The sequence below is a fragment of the Octopus sinensis genome, linkage group LG22, assembly GCF_006345805.1.
Source record: "Octopus sinensis linkage group LG22, ASM634580v1, whole genome shotgun sequence".
Lineage (NCBI taxonomy): Eukaryota > Metazoa > Mollusca > Cephalopoda > Octopoda > Octopodidae > Octopus > Octopus sinensis.
The window spans coordinates 11618181-11637992 of NC_043018.1; the positions used below are offsets into that span (position 1 = coordinate 11618181).

Here is a 19812-nt window from a genome sequence, read left to right on the forward strand (position 1 = left end):
TAAAGGCAATTTTTTTATGGTTAATGTATTTACGTGTACATATTCCGATGTGTGTGTGTTGTCCCTTTTAAAGTGGTAAACTGTGGTATTCGAACAAGATTAAGGCTGGTGTATATTCTGCTAATCGGTTGTTCGGTCGGTCCAGTTATCAAATCGAATAGTTGATTATGTTGTTATAGCAACGCTGCCTGAAACCGGTTACTTGCCCTTGGAAGGTTTCTCTAGCCGCCAGGTGTCGCCATAGTAGTGTGGGAGGAAGGACGATGTTAGGAGGAGGAAATCCTGTTCGAGTCGTTCCGTGAATTTGTGTTGTGGCGCGAATTGCTTTCTTCGCTCTCGTTCGATCGTCGTTCTGTCCTTCTGTCCGATCTCACTTTTCTGTTGACGTCAATGTTAGCAAGAGAAAGAAAACAAAGAACAACCAAAATCAAACCTATATTTCTTCCGACAACTTCCCGCATCTCTCTCACCATTCTAATTCCGTCTCGTCCCCATTTCTCTAGTTTCTTTCCATAAACATTTTCCCCTCTCTCTCTCATTTAACTTATTCATTAGATGCTCTGCTAATCGTGTGCACTTGTTTTCGCTGCCTTTCCATCATTCCTTGCCCCTTGCTCTCTCTCTCGCCTTACCCCTTGCTCTTCTTCATCTCCCCACCTCTGTCTTCCACGTTTCCTTTTGCTCAGACAATTCCATCTCCTCACTCTCCCAACCTCTCCGTCTTCCACACTACCTTTCTACCTTTGTATCGTTCTCGTTCTTCTCTTTATTTACCTGTCTCTCTTTCTCCATACGTTTGCTCTTCCTGTCTTCTCCTCCCCCTCTTTTCCACACTCGTCTCTCATGAGTTTCGTGTCATCGTGGATCTTATACGTACGATATATGTCGTTGTCACTCATCAACTATTCCCACTTAAACACTCTATTCCAATAATATCAACCACCGATAAACCTTATCTCTCTCTGGCTGTGAAACTTTTGCACCTACCTCTACATACAATCCCAAACTCTCTCTCTCTTCCATCCCAACTCACAACACATACACATACATATACACCATACGCTGACGCACGTACACACTTTTGCTTTTGAGAGGAGAAGATTTTCCCGGAGATTCTGAAACCGACGGCGCGGCGAAGACGCAAGGACGACCGCTATGTGAGTTGCAGGATGCCGAGTGGACGTCGAATTCTGTCCAGAGTACAGACTGCATCTTCGTCTGCTCACAAATGTTATTCTTCCAACAGGTAAACACTGACATCTTTATCCCACTTGCATCATCGCTTGCTTTGCTTTCTCTTGCTCCACACACACACTATATATATATATATATATATATATATGTAGACTCGGTGACCAGCCGGCCATTGAGTCACCTATTACTGCTAATAATCTTTAAAGGTGTGGTCACTCTCTCACCGGTCATAATCAACATCCTTTTGCGTTTTACTGTACGAAATTTTTAGAGTGTATTTCTTTTCGGATTTATGAACTTACTGACCGGAGTACCGAGTATATATAAGTGGTTGTTTAAAATTTCTCATTTACAAAAGTGTAACCTACCTGAGATGGTGTAAAACTAACAGGGTTTTTAATTTGGTGCCCTTGTATTCTGATCCTAACTATTAGCGGATTGACATAGCTTTTAATATTCTCAGAATCGGTGAAAAGAACTGCTTTCAGGAAGATGCCGATGGTGATTCCTGTTTGCCTTTAAAACAAAAATGGGCATTGTGTCAAAGAAAGAAATAATTTTCATTCCTTTTGTAATAGCCTTGAAAAAATACCTAGCATGAACATCACAGCTTCTCGTTTCTACTTCTTCCGTAAACCATAATTTGTATGCGTAAGAAATTGGTTCTTTTTGTTTTGCTCTTGTAACTTAGAATCGTGGATCTGCTTCCGTTATTTGTCTCTTCAAAGACCGAGTTTGTTTGTGGTGTTCGAATGAGGAACATGAACAGTAATATCAGCCATTCCAACTGTCCATGATGATGTTCAACCGAAACAACGTCTCTCAAAAGAAAATGCTTCTGCCTAAGATCCCGATCCGACGGGGTTCCATCGGCTCACCCTGTCCCAACACCTTAAAATACTATCAGATGAAGCAACTGGACGATTAACAGCAAACCATTCTAGTTTCTGGCTGTTTTATTTTATTAACATTTTTTTCTTAATAAAAATTCTTTTCTATATTCTAAATGTTTAAACATTTAAAGGCGTTTGTGATGTCGTTTAAGTCGTCGGTCAGCCTTGATTGAGTAGACCTATGGTCAGAGGAACTCCAGTCTTGACCACTTCACCTTTTATTTAGAAACGGTGTATCTGTAATTACATCATCCAACATCTCCTTTAAAAAATGTGATTAGAGGACGATTTGGCTTCTATTTTTAGCAGGCCGAGTGACTGCGAAGAGGCTTTCTCGTTGGCTCAGTCTTCGGCGTCCCTTCAAACACAGATTTAGCTGTTGCATAACCCAGATCAACTCTGACCCAGCAAACTTATGATAAAAGATACTCCAACCGTGATGGTCATATCTTTTTAGGACTACACTGTCTTATATACCCCCCCTTTTTTTTTTTGAAAATGATCGGACGTGATTTGTGGGGAATTTGACTGCTATTTCTTGCAGGTGGAACGACCGCACAGATGTTCCCCTGCTTGTTTTAATAATAGCTTGATGGTCTTACCGAGGGATGGTGGCAGTAGTCGATAAAAGATGGGAGGCATTATCGATTTCTTTCTTACACAGGCAGAAGGTATCAGTTTAATGGGGGAGAGGAAATGAGATTGTGTGAAATCCAAACACTTGTCAGTGTACATTCGCAGTGTAACTTAAATGGGTGACGATAATTCTGCTCAGCTGTCTAAGCATCTCCTTGAAGCGGTGACTGTCGGAGAAGTGTTCACACTTAGCACAACTTTAGCATTCTGAATACACCAGAAGTGGAAACAGGGCTCTCGTCTTACGGTCCTCTATGTAGCTACTCAACCTGCTAGAAATAACAATAAAAATCTCTCTCAGCGCAACCCGACCGTATTAAAAAAGGATTTCGTGGAGGTGGAAATTTTAGTTATTAAAGTGGTTTCGCTATTAACCATCTAATTTACTGGAAAAATAATAAAAAATTAAAATATTAGATAACAATTATCGCATACCTACACAAGTATGCCCACCTTGCGACTGTTTCCTCATAACTTCCAGAAAATGGATTTTTTTAATGCAATTTTTTTCACGAATATGCTTCAGGTGGTGCAGGTTCTGATTATATTGAAATTTGGGCAAAACTTCGCCCCCCCCCAAGTGGACATTGAAGATCCTATCTTACCCTTTCTAGGCTGTATCAGACAGAGCATTTGAAATTAGTACTTCAAATTAAGGGAACAATATTTGATTTACTATTTTTCCTACTTGTTATTACCAGTAAACTCTAATTCTCTTGGTACAACACCTAGGTGGATTTAGATATAAAATTTACGAGAGAAAATTGTATTTACTTCTATAGTTTTACTGTAACTTTATTAGATTTTTTCCTCTTCATATTTTCAGAACTCCTTTAGTCATACGGGATATAAGATAAGCTCACTACTTCCATAAAATGCTCCTAGTACACTCTGTAGAATGGTTAGCGGATGAGTGTAAACAACATAGATTTGATAGGGTCTTTTAGTCTTGTTGAGGACATGACATCCTATCTAGTACTGGTTCCACGATAAAGTACACCCACTACACTCTAAAGACGTATGAGTGAGATGTGGTCCTCCAATCCATCTAGGAGGACAGTAACTTTGAATAAGAACTAACTCAGGCTATATTTTACATCCACTTTTCATGCAAGTATACAACATGGATATAAAATAATAATGGTAATATCATTTCTGGTATTGGTCTTCATAGGAAATAGTGTCATTATGTATGACAATTGTTTGAAGAACTTTTCCACTGTTAGTCTCATGTAAAGAGATATTTAGCTCTGTTTGAATAAAAATGTTACAGTTGATTGTATTTACATTGCTAACTTCAATTTTTTTTTTTTAATTGAAATTTGTTTAATTTCTGCAGCTAATAAAAGCAGATTACCCTGTTATTCATGTATTTTTTTTTTTTTCAGTTATTCAGAGGAGAGGGAGAATGTCATACCTTTGGTATCAATGGTAACTTTACCAAGGCATGGTTACCTGCCAGATATCCCCCGTGAAAACAACTTACTTTTTGAATTCCTCCTCTACATGCTTGGAGTACTCATTCTCTTCCTGCAGTATGTCAACCTTTATAAGACAGTCTGGTGGTTACCTCATTCACATGCAAACTATGCTCTGGTAATCTTTCTTTTCATTTTTTATTCAACTGCTCTTTTCTGTTGTAAACAATAGATTTCACCTTAATCTAATTGTAATATTTTGGGGAAAATCTTTAAATTGCATCTGGTGGTGACACCCCGAGCTAGGGAGTTCAGGAGTCTTGGAGAGTATGGAGTAACCACTTAGTCACTACTGTCTCCAGGTCAGATCTACTCTAGTCCTGGGTGATAGTACCTTTCAAGGGCTTCAGTTATGGCTCAAATAGCAGAAGAGGTCCCTGAGGCTAAAGCACACAAGACTCCTTAGACATGGTTTGTGAGTATGTCCCAATGTTACACAAATCAATCCCCGTCACCAAGTGTTAAATAGTCTCTGTGTCTCAAGGTTACACATAGAAAAACAGGAAACTAAGAGTGTAAGCTATAAAGCAATTGGCTAGAGGCATGAGGAACCAGTGCTGCAGCTTTCCCAAGAAAACTCAGGAATTTTCAGACTTTGGCATGGTGCCCTGCTTCCACTGATGCATGTAGGCATGGCACACAAAGAAAGAAGAATGCTAAGATGGTCATTATATAATATGATTACAGTGACCAGTGATTTTAGTCCAGTAATTTCAAATCTTGAGCAGGAGTTTAGTTCTGATTGAGCAGGCTTTACAATGAAACATTTGTTCCAGCTCTGAACGTCTTTATCTTACTCCATCTGTTGGTTTCAGTGATGTGCATTCCAGTTGTTTGATCAATGGAACCACCTACTTATTTGATTATAATGTTGGTGGCTGAATATTCCACAGACCAATTTTCACATCTAACAGGTTTTCATATAATTTCACTGACAAAAATACTTGCTCAAAATGCCACACAAGTTTGATCCAACTCAGAATCTCGGGATTGCCTCGTGACCTCAGCCGTGCCTGCATGCAGATTTCACATGAAATATATGTAGAAGTTTGTAATTTAATGTGTTCTTCCCTTGTTATTCAGTTTCATATCAGCCACGACTGAGCAAACCATGCAAAGGTCTACCAACCAACACTATTCCTCTTTCTTTTTTTCTGTTAGAGTATTGATTACATAATCCACTGTGTACTTCCATTTTAAGTTGGTAGGGTGGGATATGAAGAAAATTTGGTTGCTGTTTCTAAGTATATCAAACAACTGCATAAAGGCTTCCTCAACTAGTTTGTTCTCTCTCTCTCTCTCTTTTTTATCTGAAGATAGTAGGGTGTGATTTGAAGGAAATTTGGCTGCTGTATCTAGTGAATCAAATGACTGTGTTAAAATTAACTCATTGGTTCATGATGAAACTGATTAGACATTTCTCAAACTTCCTTCCTATTATAGTTTTCCAAGCTATAACTGTAAAGTTTAAGGCCTAGGTGTCTATAGGAACTCTTTTATGCTGATGACACAGTCCTTATAACAGTCTGTGAAAGTCTAAGAAAGTCTAGATATGGAAGCAGAACATAGAATTGAGACACTTCAGTGTAAATGTGGTGATGGCCAAAGTTTACTAAATTTTAGAAAACAAGATTCTGCTGCCATCAGAGTAACAAGAGTGTTCAGTATGCAGAAAGGGAGTCAGTAAGACAGTGTGAACTATGGATGCACAAGAGGTGTACTGGGATCACTGGCAGGTTGAGGATGAATAAAGCCTTTGTATATGGCAGATGTACAAAAGTAGTTTGCAGCCAGGTCAGTAGTGAAGTCATCATAGTTTAACGTCTGTTTGCCCTGTTAGCACGGGTTGGACATTTCGACCAGGATCTGGGAAGCGAGGAGGCTGCACCAGGCTCCAGTCTGATCTGGCAGTGTTTCTACAGTTGGATGCCCTTCCTAATGCCAACCACTCCGTGAGTGTAGTGGGTGCTTTTTACGTGCCAGGGGAGGCTGGCAGCAGCCACGATCGGTTGGTGCTTTTTACGTGCCACCGGCACAGAAACCAGTCAAGTCGATGCTGGCATCGGCCACGTTCGGATGGTGCTTTTTACGTGCCACCGGCACAAGTATCACAACTACAATTTCCATTTGATATTTATTTTGATGTCGATGTACTTGACTCAACAGGCCTCCTCAAGCACAGCAGGTCACCCTACGATCCAAGGTAAGCACAGCAGGCCATCCTGCAATCCAAGGTACTTTGGATGGGTTGGGTCTATGCGAAACTTGTGCAGGAAACAGCCATGAACTCACATTATTTGTCGGGTCTTTGCAGTCACAGCATATCTCCAGAGATCTTGGTCTTTCGTCATTGCCTCTGTGAGGCCCAACGTTCGAAGGTCATGCTTGACCACCTCATCCCATGTCCTCCTGGGTCTACCTCTTCCCCGGATACCTTCAACTGTTTGTGAGTGGCACTTCTTCACACATCTCTCCTCATCCATTTGCAATACCAGCACAAACGTCTCTCTTGCACATCACATCTGATGCTTCTTATGTCCAGCATTTCTCTCAGGGCACTTACATTCTGTCGTGTGTGCACACTGATATTACACATCCAGCGGATCATGCTAGCTTCATTTCTTTCAAGCCTACGCTTGTCCTCTGCAGTCACAGCCCATGTTTCACTACCGTGAAGCATGGCAGTTCACACACATGCATCGTACAATCTACCTTTCACTCTGAGTGAGGGACCTTTTGTCACCAGTAGGGGTAGAAGCTTTCTAAATTTTGCCCAGTCTTCTAGTGGTGACACTCTCTGAGCATCCACCTCCACTACTAACTTGGTCACTTAGGTAGCGGAAACTGTCAACTACTTTTAGTTTCTTCCCCTGGAGTGTGATGTAATCTGTTTTCTGAGTATCTGAGGTGTCTATTGCCCCTGTGCATCTGCCACACACGAAAGCTATCTTCTTGGCTTTTTCAATTGTTTTGAAGGCTCTGTTGAAATAGTTGAGCTCTGGGGGAGTGAGGCTGCTCTGAAAGCATAATAACCAGAATAAGAACAGTGGGAAAAAGTCCAGGGAGCTATTTATTATGTCTGCTAGCTATGAGGAGGTGGTCTCTTTGTGTAAAGGATAGAGTGTATGATGTTTGTATTCAAAGTGCAATGTTGTGTGATAATGAGCCTTGCTCACTGAATGCTTAAGTTGATGGTTCAGTTGGGGAGAACTGAAGCAAGCCTGGATGTGTAACATTGATGGTTTAGTAATCGCTCAGTGACCTTACTGTGCTGTTGTTTAGCTGTGGGTCAGTCCTGACTAAAAAGACCAATGAAACCTATGAGATGTAACTTTCAGTGCTGGCTCTCATTTCTATTGGAAATCTGTAGAAATAGACCTATATTCAAAGAAGTTACTGCTGTGATCATTTCGTCTTTATTTCAGACATAGTGTATCTAAGAGAGGGTGTATGTGTGTGTATATACACACACACACTCTCTTACAACGAATGTATGATTTATGCATTCTCATTATTGAAATTTAACCACATAAATAGTTTAAACTCAGTTTGTAATCTGGTTATTCCAGCATAATTTACACAAACAACAAAAAAAAATGTTAAAAAGATAAAATTGATCAGGGTCCATTGACTTAATATTTGTACCAACTATTAGAGATATGAGAAAGAAATTTAACAGTAAAAAAAATTATTAGAAATTCAGTACTACAAAAATGTATAATGAATGATCAAAATTATATAATGAACGATCATCTTTATTTGAATATTTGCAGAATTTCTACTTGATTGACCCTTATTTGGTAAGCTTCCTTCTACTGCTCATGAGTCGACGCCTTGTTTGGTGTTTTGTGCAAGAGGTAAGTTGATTTTTAATATCAAAAAGAAACAGATTTCTTGCTCTTTAATTAAATTAATTTGGTGACTAATATTGTTGCAAGCTTTTGTAATTAGGTTTATTTTTCTTATTCTAAAAGCTATTGTAGTCACTTTGATAAAACTCATTGTTTTACATAAAGTAATTTAAGCATTCTCTTTAACTAGAATCTTCTTCATGATGATCATCATCATTGTGTCTATTGTCCATGCTGGTATGGGTTAGGTAGGTCGTCATGGACCAAGTCAACTTCTACTGGAAGTTGCTGCTTCCAAACATTATTTGCATGTGTCATTTGCCTTCATTTCTATGACGGGATGGTCTTCCTATCACCAACCATTTTGCAGAGGGTACTGGATGCATTTTTTTCCAATGACACCACTACTGAAGAGGTTGAATAAAGGGACTAAAACCTTATGCATTTGCTGCTCAAAAATCTTTTCTTATATATGTGGCTGTGTAGTAAGAAGCTTGCTTTCCAACCACTTGGTTCTGGGTTCAGTCGCACTGCATGGCACCTTGGGCAGGTGTTGCCTACTATAGCCTTGGGCTGACCAAAGCCTTGTGAGTGGATTTGGTAGATGGAAACTGAAAGAAGCCCATTATATATATATACTTTACTTTATTGTCTGACCTTATTTGTGGATTAAATTTGTGCAGTGCCTGACGCAGCATATGGAATGAATACATAATGAAATGTATAAAATAAATAATAGCAACTTTACAGAAAGGAAAAAATTAATGATGCTTGTAAATCTACCATCTGCTCGCCAAGTATGGTCCAACTTCTCTTATTCCTCACTAGTACAGTTGCAGCCAAACTGTGATTAACAAAGAGCCAAGTAGGTTTTCAGCAGAAAACAGGCTTCCTTCTTCAATAGGTTCCAAAACATTAGGACAGTGATAATGAAAGGTAGATGTAGAGAAATTGAAGAGATGCTTGAGCAGAGATGAGTGGGTGTGTTGTGTGCAAGAGGTAAGATGGAACGGAGTCCTTGGGAACTTCCTATATGCTGATGATCTAGTTCTTATAGCTGAACCTATAGGGGAATTAGAGAAGAAATTCCAGGCATGGAAGCTAAACCTGGAATTGAGGGGCCTTAAGGTTAACCTGGCAAAGACAGATTTTAGTAAGTGGGAAAGACAACAGGATCCTGGTTCCCTCAGGGCAATGGCCTTGCTCAGAATGTAGGAAAGCAGTAGGTATAAATTCCATATGCTGTACTTAACATAAGCTGTGGACACAGGAGAGATGTGGTGGAGTTATTGGCAGACTATCTAAGAATGTAAGCTTTGTATGTGGTAGATGCATTAGAGAAGCACATAGAAGCACACCTAAACTTGAGTTTCTTAAAAGCCCAGATGACTCAGCAGTAGTTGATTACTTTTGTTGCCTAAGAAATATAATTAACGAGGGTGTCAGTTGCTCTGAAAGTATAGTTGTTAAAGTAAGAACTGGTTGGAGAAATTTCAGGGAGTTACTACCACTTTTGATAACAGAGATCTTTTCCCCAAGAGAGAAACAGTTTGCATAATGCTTGTGTTAGAACTACAGCCCTGCATGGTCGTGAGGCAGAGGACTTGAGAAGACTGGAAAGAAATGAAGTGAGCCTGCTGTGTTGGATGGGCATGAAAGAATTAGTACAAAAGTGCTGAGTGAAAAACTAGGTAAAGAAGGGATCAGATGTGTTCAAGAAAGAAGCTGGAGATGATATGGACATGTGATGCATATGGCTGAGAATAGTACAGTGTCCACTTAATGTGACTGGAACCTGCAACAGAAGACCCAAGAAGACGTGGTGAAGTGATGAAAGCTGACCTCAGGATTCTGAGCTCTACCTCTTACAGTGACTCTCCCACCTGCCTCTTTCCTCTTCCTCCACAGACTACCCAACCATGTCATATTTCTTTCCTTCCCACCTCCCCCCTGTATCATCTTCACTACGTTAGCTGGTTACTGCCCCCACTCTTCTGTATTCCACAGCTGATAGTTCTTGTTGAAACAAGAACCATCCACCCTTCAACCATACCCATCTTGGTTGTTTCCCCCCTCCATTCTCCTTCCCAAACAATCTTACAAGTTTGTACCTGGGTGCCTTTCTGCTATTATTAGTCTTACAGCTCCTGCTGATTATTTGCTCTTTCTCTTCCCCCCATTTTCCCCTACTAGATGTGTCTGGCCATACAAATCCCTCTGCTGGAATCTCCACTGCTCCCCATCCACCACATAGCAATCCCTTGGGCCCCCTCCCTACCTATCCCAAAGCTCATTGTCCTGCAAACTACATGACAACCTCAAAAGTGCAGGTGGCATGAAAAATGCACTCAGTCCATGCTGCAAAGTGGTTGTTGTTAGGAAGGATAACCAGTTGTAGACATCAAGCCAAATCAGACATTGGGAGTTTAATGCAGTCCTCGGACACAGTGGATCCTATCAAACTGTACAACCCATGCCAGCATGGAACATGGACATCAATTAATGATGATTATGGTTATATATAATACACACACACACACACTAGACTTCTTTCAGTTTTTATCTACTAAATCAACATTGCTTGTCTTGGAGTTACTGTGGAAGACACTTGCCTAAGGTGCCATGCAGGGGACTAAATCTAAAGCCATATGGTTGAGAAGTATATTTTCTTAACCACTTTGTTATACCTTACAAAATTAAAAAGAAAAATAATTGTAGAAATGCATAAGGGATATGCCAGTGTTTACCAATGATCCATTATTAATCTTTAGGGTATTGGATTAGCAGATGAAATACATTACAGTAAATAGCAACATTCTTCTCTGTTCTGAATTTAAATTCTGCTTTTCATCCTACATGTGGCGTTGATAAAATAATTGACTGTGTTACCCTTCAAAGGGATTAACCTGTGTACCTATGTAATTCCTATTGAAATACTGCAAAAAATCCTTCGTTTTCTTTATTCTATAATTGCTTCTTTTTTTAATCTTGGGTTTTTTTTTTTGTCAGGTTTATGGCTCTAAAAATAAGAAAAGTGTTCTCTACTGGTTTGTTCAGTTGATCAAATTGGTAATTGTTACAGGAATCCTAGGAACATTCTGTTGGTCTGCCTACCATGTGATAGTTCGCTATTCTTTCGTCAACAGTTTATTTCTGTGCTATCCGTAAGTCTATTTCTGGTCAGCTTTAACCATTCCAGTAGTTTATCTTCTCTATTTCATTCTTCCTGACACATCCTCTTTTGTTTTTTTCTCGCCCCCCACTAATATGGCACTATTATCTTTCTCAAATTACAGGTTGGCAACCTATCTGATTCTTTTTGGTTTCACATTGAAGCCAATCTTTCAGAGAAACCTTCTTTGGCCGTGCCAAGTTGTCGACAAGTCTGTGTCACCATCATCTCAAAAACACAAGAATTCACAGGATTCGTCTCACACTTCTTCTGAAGACAGTGTTCTCTCACACACCTGTACTCTCACCCCTGACATAGTACGTGAAGAAGTGGAGTGCTTGAAGCTTGATTTCAACAATCGAGTCAAGCAGGTCTTGTTCAACTCCATGTTGACTGCCTACTACATGGCTTTTGTTCCGCTCTGCTTTGCTCAGGTAACAAATTTCTCAATATTTTATAAGTTCTCACTCTTTAAAGCACTCATATTTTTGTTTTGCTTCTCTTTCATTTTCTTTTCACTCCTCTTTTTCTTGCTCTTCTTTCACTCCTTTTTCCTCTCTCTTCTCTTTCCCTATCTGTCTGTCTCAGTTTTCTTCTGATAACATGATCTGTTAACCATAGATATCCAGCTTTTCCATAAAGCTACCAAGAAACCTACAGGTATTCTTTCATCTGACTGTAGATTAATATTAAAAAGAAGCCTAAACTTGTCATAATCCTCACTTTTTGAGGACAGAATATCTCTTTTACTAACTCTGTCTCATTTTCTCTATCGTCACTTTAGTTCTCTTCCAGAGAAATAGAAAGCAGGAGCTCTCCATTTCTCCGACACATTTGTTCTCTTTTGAGCCCTCTTTTTGCTTTTCAGAATTTTCTATAACCTTTTGTTTTTTCTTTACACAAATTATAATTTTGTTGATTTATTTTTTTACTTTATTTTCAGTAATTATTGATGAGTTTATTTATTTGTCTTTCAGTTTTTTTTTTATTTTTGCTAATTGAATGCTAAAAATCTCATTAAAAATTTCATTTTTATTTTGGGACCACACTGTTACATAACAAATTATCTATTTTATTTAATTGTAATAAAATATTAAGTTAGAATTTATTTTTTAAAAAGTGCTTGTATCTTGATCCATAAACCTGTCGGGGTACAAAAAAGATGATTGAATGTTGTCTTATGGGTCACCCTTTATCTTCAAATGGAACGCCAAGGCACTGTTTTCTTTTCACAATCCCATTTTCTGAATGTGTGTGTGTATATATGTATGTATATGTATCAGTGGAGGCATGACTGTGGTTAAGATGTTCTCTGCTCAACCACGTGTTTTCAGGTTCACTTCTCACACAGAGCATTATGAGTCAGTGTCTTTTATTAAAGTATTGAGCTGACCAATGCCTTATCAGTGAATTTGGGAAATGAAAACTGTATGGAGGCCTGTCATACAAATATGCACATATAGTGTGTACGTGCATGGATAGGTGTGTGTGTTGGCATTGTTTATGTGCATCTCTGATGCCATTGCTGTGGCAGTGGCAACATTGTTTGTGTCTGTTATAGAAAATATATCTGGATATTGAAGGATTCATTGTGTGAAAGACCTAGGCAATAAGTAATTTACTTGGAAATGAGTAAGAGTTGGCAACAGGAAGAGCCTGTAAAATACTTCAGCAGTTCTGTCTGACTGTGCCAGCCTGGAAAAGTGGAGAGAAAAATGGTGATGATAGGAGTAAAAGCAACATGAAACAAAAACAAAAGAGAAATTTGATTCATTTTCAAAAAACCTGCTTGGGCCAAAAACATCTTTTCTGTCTCTCCTTCACATTGCCACTAACACCACACGAACCCTCTAGGCATACAAATATGCATGTGTGCATGCATGCACACACATACACACACATCTGTCTATTCAAAAACATGTACTAATACATAGATGCATGCACATATAAAGCATAGAGTTTAATCAAAAACTTGCAGACATAAAGATACTACAAACAACAGCCAATGAGATCATGCCCCACAATTCAAACAGTAAAAAAAATCCCCTGTTTTCCTTCTATTGTTTTTAAGAAGCAGTGTGGGTGTGTGCTGAAAAGTCCCTGGCTTTAAGGATTGCAAAAGGCCTGATGAGAGGTCCAGCCTTCCTTGTTGTTTTACAGGGCTTAGAAAAACTGAAGGACCACTGCAATAAGTGTGTGAATCTGGGAGGTGAATATGTTGAATAAAATCATAATGAACTGATGCATCCTGTATTTTCTTTTCCCCAAAGCCAGGAACTTTTTAGCACCTCCTTGTATGTAGATCTATATATAAAAAGGCACAGGCATGGCTGTGTGGTAAGAGGTTTGCTTCCCACATGGGTCTGGATTCAATCCTATTGCATGAAACCTTGGGCAAGTGTCTTCTGCTTTAGTCCCAGGCTGACCAATACCTTGTGAGTGGATTTGGTATGCAGAAACTTAAAGGGCTTGTGCGTGTGCACCTGTGTTACTATCTTCTTGCATTGACTTCAATTTCACCTTTCTGTAGGGTGGGTCTGCATCAAGTCACACACCATCCTGCAATATGTGAAATTGCTATTTTCACAACTGCTGATATTACTCAAACCAATCCTCATTGGATGGAGGCAGATAATCAACAAAGCGGGAACAAGGTAATGCTGAGGTGAGGGATTTGGCACAATCAGGTAATTGAACCATTTTATTGTGAGGGCTCTGACAGGTGATTCATATCTAGACATGCTTTGCAACAAGATGATGCCTCACAAGCATTCACTTGGAAGCGGAAATCCAGTCTGGTTTGAGCAGGATGGGGCATTGCTCCATTATGCATTGTCGGTTCATAATTTTCTAAATGAGCAGTTTCTAGGAACATGGCTCAGGCAACATGGGCCAATTGAATGGGCACTGTGGCCACCAGATTTAACTCCCATGGACTTTTCCTTCTGGGGCTAAATTAAAGACCTTGTGTATTCTGAAAAGATTCATGATTAAGTACACCTTCAAACAATTGTTGAAGTGCGTGAACAAGTCAATGGCAATGCAAAGTTATATCAGAGGGTTCGTTGCAGTTTCAAATTCCATATTATCACTAAATTTAGAGCTCCATGACCAGCACTTGACACATTTATAATGGATAACCAACTTCATTGCAAATAAAGCATATTTCATGTCTCTCATAGTGTGTCACTTTCTAGCCATCCTGTGTACATATATATATGTATGCATGGATATGTGTGTGTGTGTGTGTGTGTGTATATATATATATATTTATGCATGGATGTGTGTGTATATATATATATTTATATAGGTATGGATGTGTGTATACATATATATTTATGTATGTATGCATGTGTGTGTATATATATATATTTATGTATGTATGGATGGGTGTATATATATATATATTTATGTATATATGGATATATATTTATGTATATATGGATATATATATTTATGTATATATCAATATTTATATATATATATATATTTATGTATATATGGATATATATATATATATTTATGTATATATGGATATATATATATTTATGTATATATGGATATATATATATATATTTATGTATATATGGATATATATATATATTTATGTATATATGGATATATATATATATATATTTATGTATATATGGATATATATATATATATATTTATGTATATATGGATATATATATATATATTTATGTATATATGGATATATATATATATATATTTATGTATATATGGTTACATATATATATATTTATGTATATATGGATACATATATATATATTTATGTATATATGGATATATATCTATCATCATCATCATCGTTTAACGTCCGTTTTCCATGCTAGCATAGGTTGGATGGTTCAACTGGGGTCTGGTAAGCCAGAAGGCTGCGCCAGGCCCAGTCTAATCTGGCAGTGTTTCTACAGCTGGATGCCCTTCCTAACGCCAACCACTCCGAGAGTGTAGTGGGTGCTTTTTACGTGCCACCGGCACGGAGGTCAGTCTGTGCGGCGCTGGCAACGGCCACATTCGGATGGTTCTCTTACGTGCCACCAGCACTGGTATCACAGCTACAATTTCCATTGATGTTGAAAGATTCGATTTCGATTTTCATTTTCACTTGCCTCAACACGTCTTCACAAGTAGGGTTTGTGTCACAAGAAGGAAAGGTATGCATAAGTGGGCTGGCTACGTCCCAGGTATAGGTCACGGGTTATGGTCTCACTTGTCCTGCCGGGTCTTCCCACACACAGCATACTTCCAAAGGTCTCGGTCTCTGGTCATTTCCTCGGTGAGACCTAAAGTTCGAAGGTCACTCTTCACCACCGACCTTCGAACTTTAGGTCTCACCGAGGAAATGACCAGAGACCGAGATCTTTGGAAGTATGTATTTATGTATGTATGGATATATGTACATATCAATATACGTATATATCGATATATATATGGATAGATATATAAGCGCAGGACTGGCTGTGCGGTAAGTAGCTTGCTTATCAACCACATGGTTCCGGGTTCAGTCTCACTGTGTGGAACCTATAGCTTCGGGCCGACGAAAGCCTTGTGAGTCAATTTGGTAGACGGAAACTGAAAGAAGCCTGTCATATGTATGTATGTTTATATATATATATATGGCGTTAGGAAGGGCATCCAGCCGTAGAAACACTGCCAGATCTGACTAGGCCTGATGAAGCCTTCCGGCTTCACAGACCCCAGTTGAACCGTCCAACCCATGCTAGCATGGAAAACGGACGCTAAACGATGATGATGATGATGATGATATATATATATATGTGTGTGTGTATGTATGTATGTGTGTATATATATATTTGTATGTCTGTGTTTGTTCCCCCAACATCGCTTGACAACCGATGCTGGTGTGTTTATGTCCCCCGTAACTTAGCGGTTCGGCAAAAAAGACTGACAAAATAAATACTAGGCTTACAAAGAATACATGCTAGCATGGGTTGGACGATTTGACTGAGGACTGACGAACCAAATGGCTGCACCAGGCTCCAATCTGATCTAGCAGAGTTTCTACAGCTGGATGACCTTACTAACACCAACCATTCCGAGAATGTAGCGGGCACTTTTACATGCCACCGGCACAAGGGCAAGTCAGACGGTACTGACAACGGCCATGCTCAAATGGTGATTTTTACGTGCCACCTGCACAGGAGCCAGTCCAGTGGCACTGGCAACAACCTCACTCAAATGTTTCTTCACGTGCCACCAGCACAAGTGCCAGTGAGGCGACACTGGTAATGATCATGCTCGAATGGTGCTGTTTACGTGCCACCGGCACAGAAGCCAGTTAGCGGCTCTGGCAATGAACGCACTTGGATGGTGCTCTTAGCGCTCCACTAGCACCCTATGCCAGCCATCGAATTGAATTTTGATTTCACTTGCCTCAAGAGGTCATCGCAAGCAGAGTTTAGTGTCCAAAGAAGGAAAGGTATGCATAATTCGGCTGGTTACACCCCTGGCATAGGCCACGAGGTTATGGTCTCATTTGGCTTGCCGGGTCTTCTCAAGCACAGCATATTTCCAAAGGTCTTGGTGATTAGTCATTGTCTCTGTGAGGCCTAATGTTCGAAGATCATGCTTCACCACCTCATCCCAGGTCTTCCTGGGTCTACCTCTTCCACAGGTTCCCACAACCGCTAGAGTGTGGCACTTTTTCACACAGCTATCCTCATCCATTCTCACCACACAACCATACCAGTGCAGTCGTCTCTCTTGCACACCACATCTGATGCTTCTTAGGTCCAACTTTTCTCTTAAGGTACCTACACTCTGTCGAGTATGCACATTGACATTACACATCCATCGGATCATACTGGCTTCATTCCTTGCGAGCTTACGCATGTCCTCAGCAGTCACAGCCCATGTTTCACTGTCATATAGCATGGCTGTTTGTACACATGCGTCATACAGTGTACCTTTTACTCTGAGCGAGAGGCCCTTTGTCACCAGCAGAGGTAAGAGCTCTCTGAACTTTGCCCAGGCCATTCTTATTCTAGCAGCTACACTTTCAGTGCACCCTCTCCCACTACTGACTTGGTGACCTAGTAACAGAAGCTATCAACCACTTGTAATTTATGGCGGAAGTTGTTCTCTGCACATTTTCAGTGTTTATTGCTCCTGAGCATCTGCCACACACAAAACCTATCTTCCCAGTTAGCCTTCCTTTGATATTGTTGCACCTCTTATGTGCCCATAGCTTACACTGGGTACATCTTATAGAGTTTCTACCTATGCCTTTTCTGCTGATCAAGCAGGGCCATCTACCTGAAGGGATTTGTGGTTTGCCTGCCTTCCTACTTATTAGGACGTGTGTATATATATATATACATACATACAGATATATTCATAAAAAATACTATATCCATAACTGTAAGTACTATTCATCGCCTTTTCATTAAGTAAGGCTCCTTAGACAATTCATTCCTTAAATATGTTTTATTTTTTGTTTTTACTTGTCTCGTATTTTATTGATAGATTTAACGGACCTGAACAATGCCATTGTTTTCAAATATTAGCGAACTAGTTAAGTCTGTTGATTATATTTAGCCTCACCCTACTTTTCATAGGGGTATTAGGATGAGGTTTTTGTAAATAAGTAGTAACATCGTACTAAGGTTTTACCCAAATTATTCTTTCATTGATAGACTCGTGTATTGATTTCCCCAAACAAGTTCGCATTAAGTTAACTTTGTCGATTCCTTTTATTGCTTACTTTGCTTTTAATTGCTTAAGGCCGTCCATCTTGACAGATGACGACGTCGTCTTTAATGCTTAGAAGTTGTATTGATGGCGTTGGCAGACCCTCTCGTAGCTGAAAAGGACAATTGTGGAGGCACACGTCCGATTATATTGAGAGCAGCAAAGAGGGCTCTGACGAAGAAGAGCTCATCTAGGATTTTGCTGGCGCTCCATAAGCTGTCTCTGCTTTTCTTCGTGAAGTCTAGTCCTCTCATCCTCAAAATGCTGTGACCATCCCCCTCCAGGTAGTACGGTCTGTGGCCAGTGATTCAAGGATGTGATTCTGAATTTCATGGTTATTGACCCCATTGCTTGAGATGATGCTACCCAAATAGGTGAATTTCTTGGTGTTCTTTAGCTGGTTGTCTTGGATCAAAAGAGTCACAGCGGGTGAACCATTTTTGGGGCATTGAAGGATCTCTGTTTTCTTGGTATTGACCTGGAGTCCAGCCCAATGATAGGTGTTGCACATAACATCTTGGTGCTGCTGAAGGCTGGTTGGATCATGGGTAAGAGCTTTGCAGTCATTGGCATATTGCAATTCAAAGAGAGTGTTGGACTGAGTCTTTGTTAGTTGAAGAGACTGCCATCATGGCGATATCAAATTGGGATGCCATCTTCGGGCTTGAGGTCGTAGCCCCTTTTGACAGGTCTTTTTTTTCATCCCACAGGGTATCCAACAATGCCCTCCTCACCAAGCAAGCCTAGTGGGGTTGCCCGTTTAGTCGCCGATGACCCGACCATGCAACAGGTTGTACTGGATTACATGTTACCAGTAGCACTCAAGAGTGACCTGACATTAATTTCTTTCATAACACTATATTAAATAGCAGTTAGCCTCTAAGTTTTAATCCCTGTGATATGGATCATCACATTAAGCTCAATCCACAACATCTTACCCTCACTATTTCCCCCAGTAAAACTGAAATATGATGTAACTCTCATAATCTGTGGAAATTACTCCTGGAAGTGACTTTCTTTACCATAAGATGTACTCCCATGGCTTATGGATATCACCTTGCAATTCACATTTTCACCATTCCTTACTATCTCTATGTTAGTCTTTTATATAATTTTACTATTTTACCTTACCTCCTCACATGTTAGATTCCTAACATTATGGTCTCTCTGATGAAGTCCTGGGGCCCAATCATTGTCCAACCCCTATCCAATGTTTCTTCAAACTTTATACAATCCCTGTATATTATTGGCATGATGTGGAAAACTTGGAAGATTGGGCAACCCCGTAGTTGAAACGATTGTAAGAGTTTAGTATTTGAGAGTATTGCTGTCTGGGAGATATCTTATGGTAGTGGAATAGTATTTAACTGCTATTTCTAAATTTCAGTATGTAGTGAAGCAATTTTGCTGAACCCTAATTATAATTATGCTTATAATTATAGAATTTTTGTATAAGGTTACCAATAATGGTTCTTTTAACATACCAAACTACTAGGTAAAATTATTAATTATTAATCAATTAATTAATTTTACCATTTATTATTATCATTGATAATATATATATATATATGTATTTGTATATATATGTATATAGATATGTGTATATATGTATGTATATGTGTATGTATATACATATGTGTGTATACACAATATCCACCTCTCCACACCATAAACCTACTGACTCCCACTGCTCTTGCTCTCACCCCAATCACATTAAATCTGCCATACCTTTCTCTCAATTTCTTCGCCTTTGACAACTTTGCAGCATCAATTCAGAGTTGAAATCCCGTTGCAAAACGATGCGACAGTTTTTTCTACATCGGAGGTATCGGCCATCGGTTGTCGACCCGGCA

General features: G+C 39.4%; 1 protein-coding gene across 2 annotated transcripts in view; it reads left to right on the plus strand.

Moving 5' to 3' along the window:
- Positions 1–237: 237 nt before the first annotated feature.
- Positions 238–19812, plus strand: part of LOC115223201 (transmembrane protein 39A-A) — a 53833-nt gene continuing 34258 nt past the window's right edge. For both annotated transcript variants that reach the window (XM_029793659.2, XM_029793660.2), the window contains exons 1-5: positions 238–1246; positions 4112–4319; positions 7975–8058; positions 11062–11216; positions 11349–11658. In XM_029793659.2, coding sequence (XP_029649519.1) covers positions 1170–1246; positions 4112–4319; positions 7975–8058; positions 11062–11216; positions 11349–11658 — 834 coding nt within the window. In that variant the 5' untranslated portion in view covers positions 238–1169. The remainder of the gene's footprint in view (positions 1247–4111; positions 4320–7974; positions 8059–11061; positions 11217–11348; positions 11659–19812) is intronic.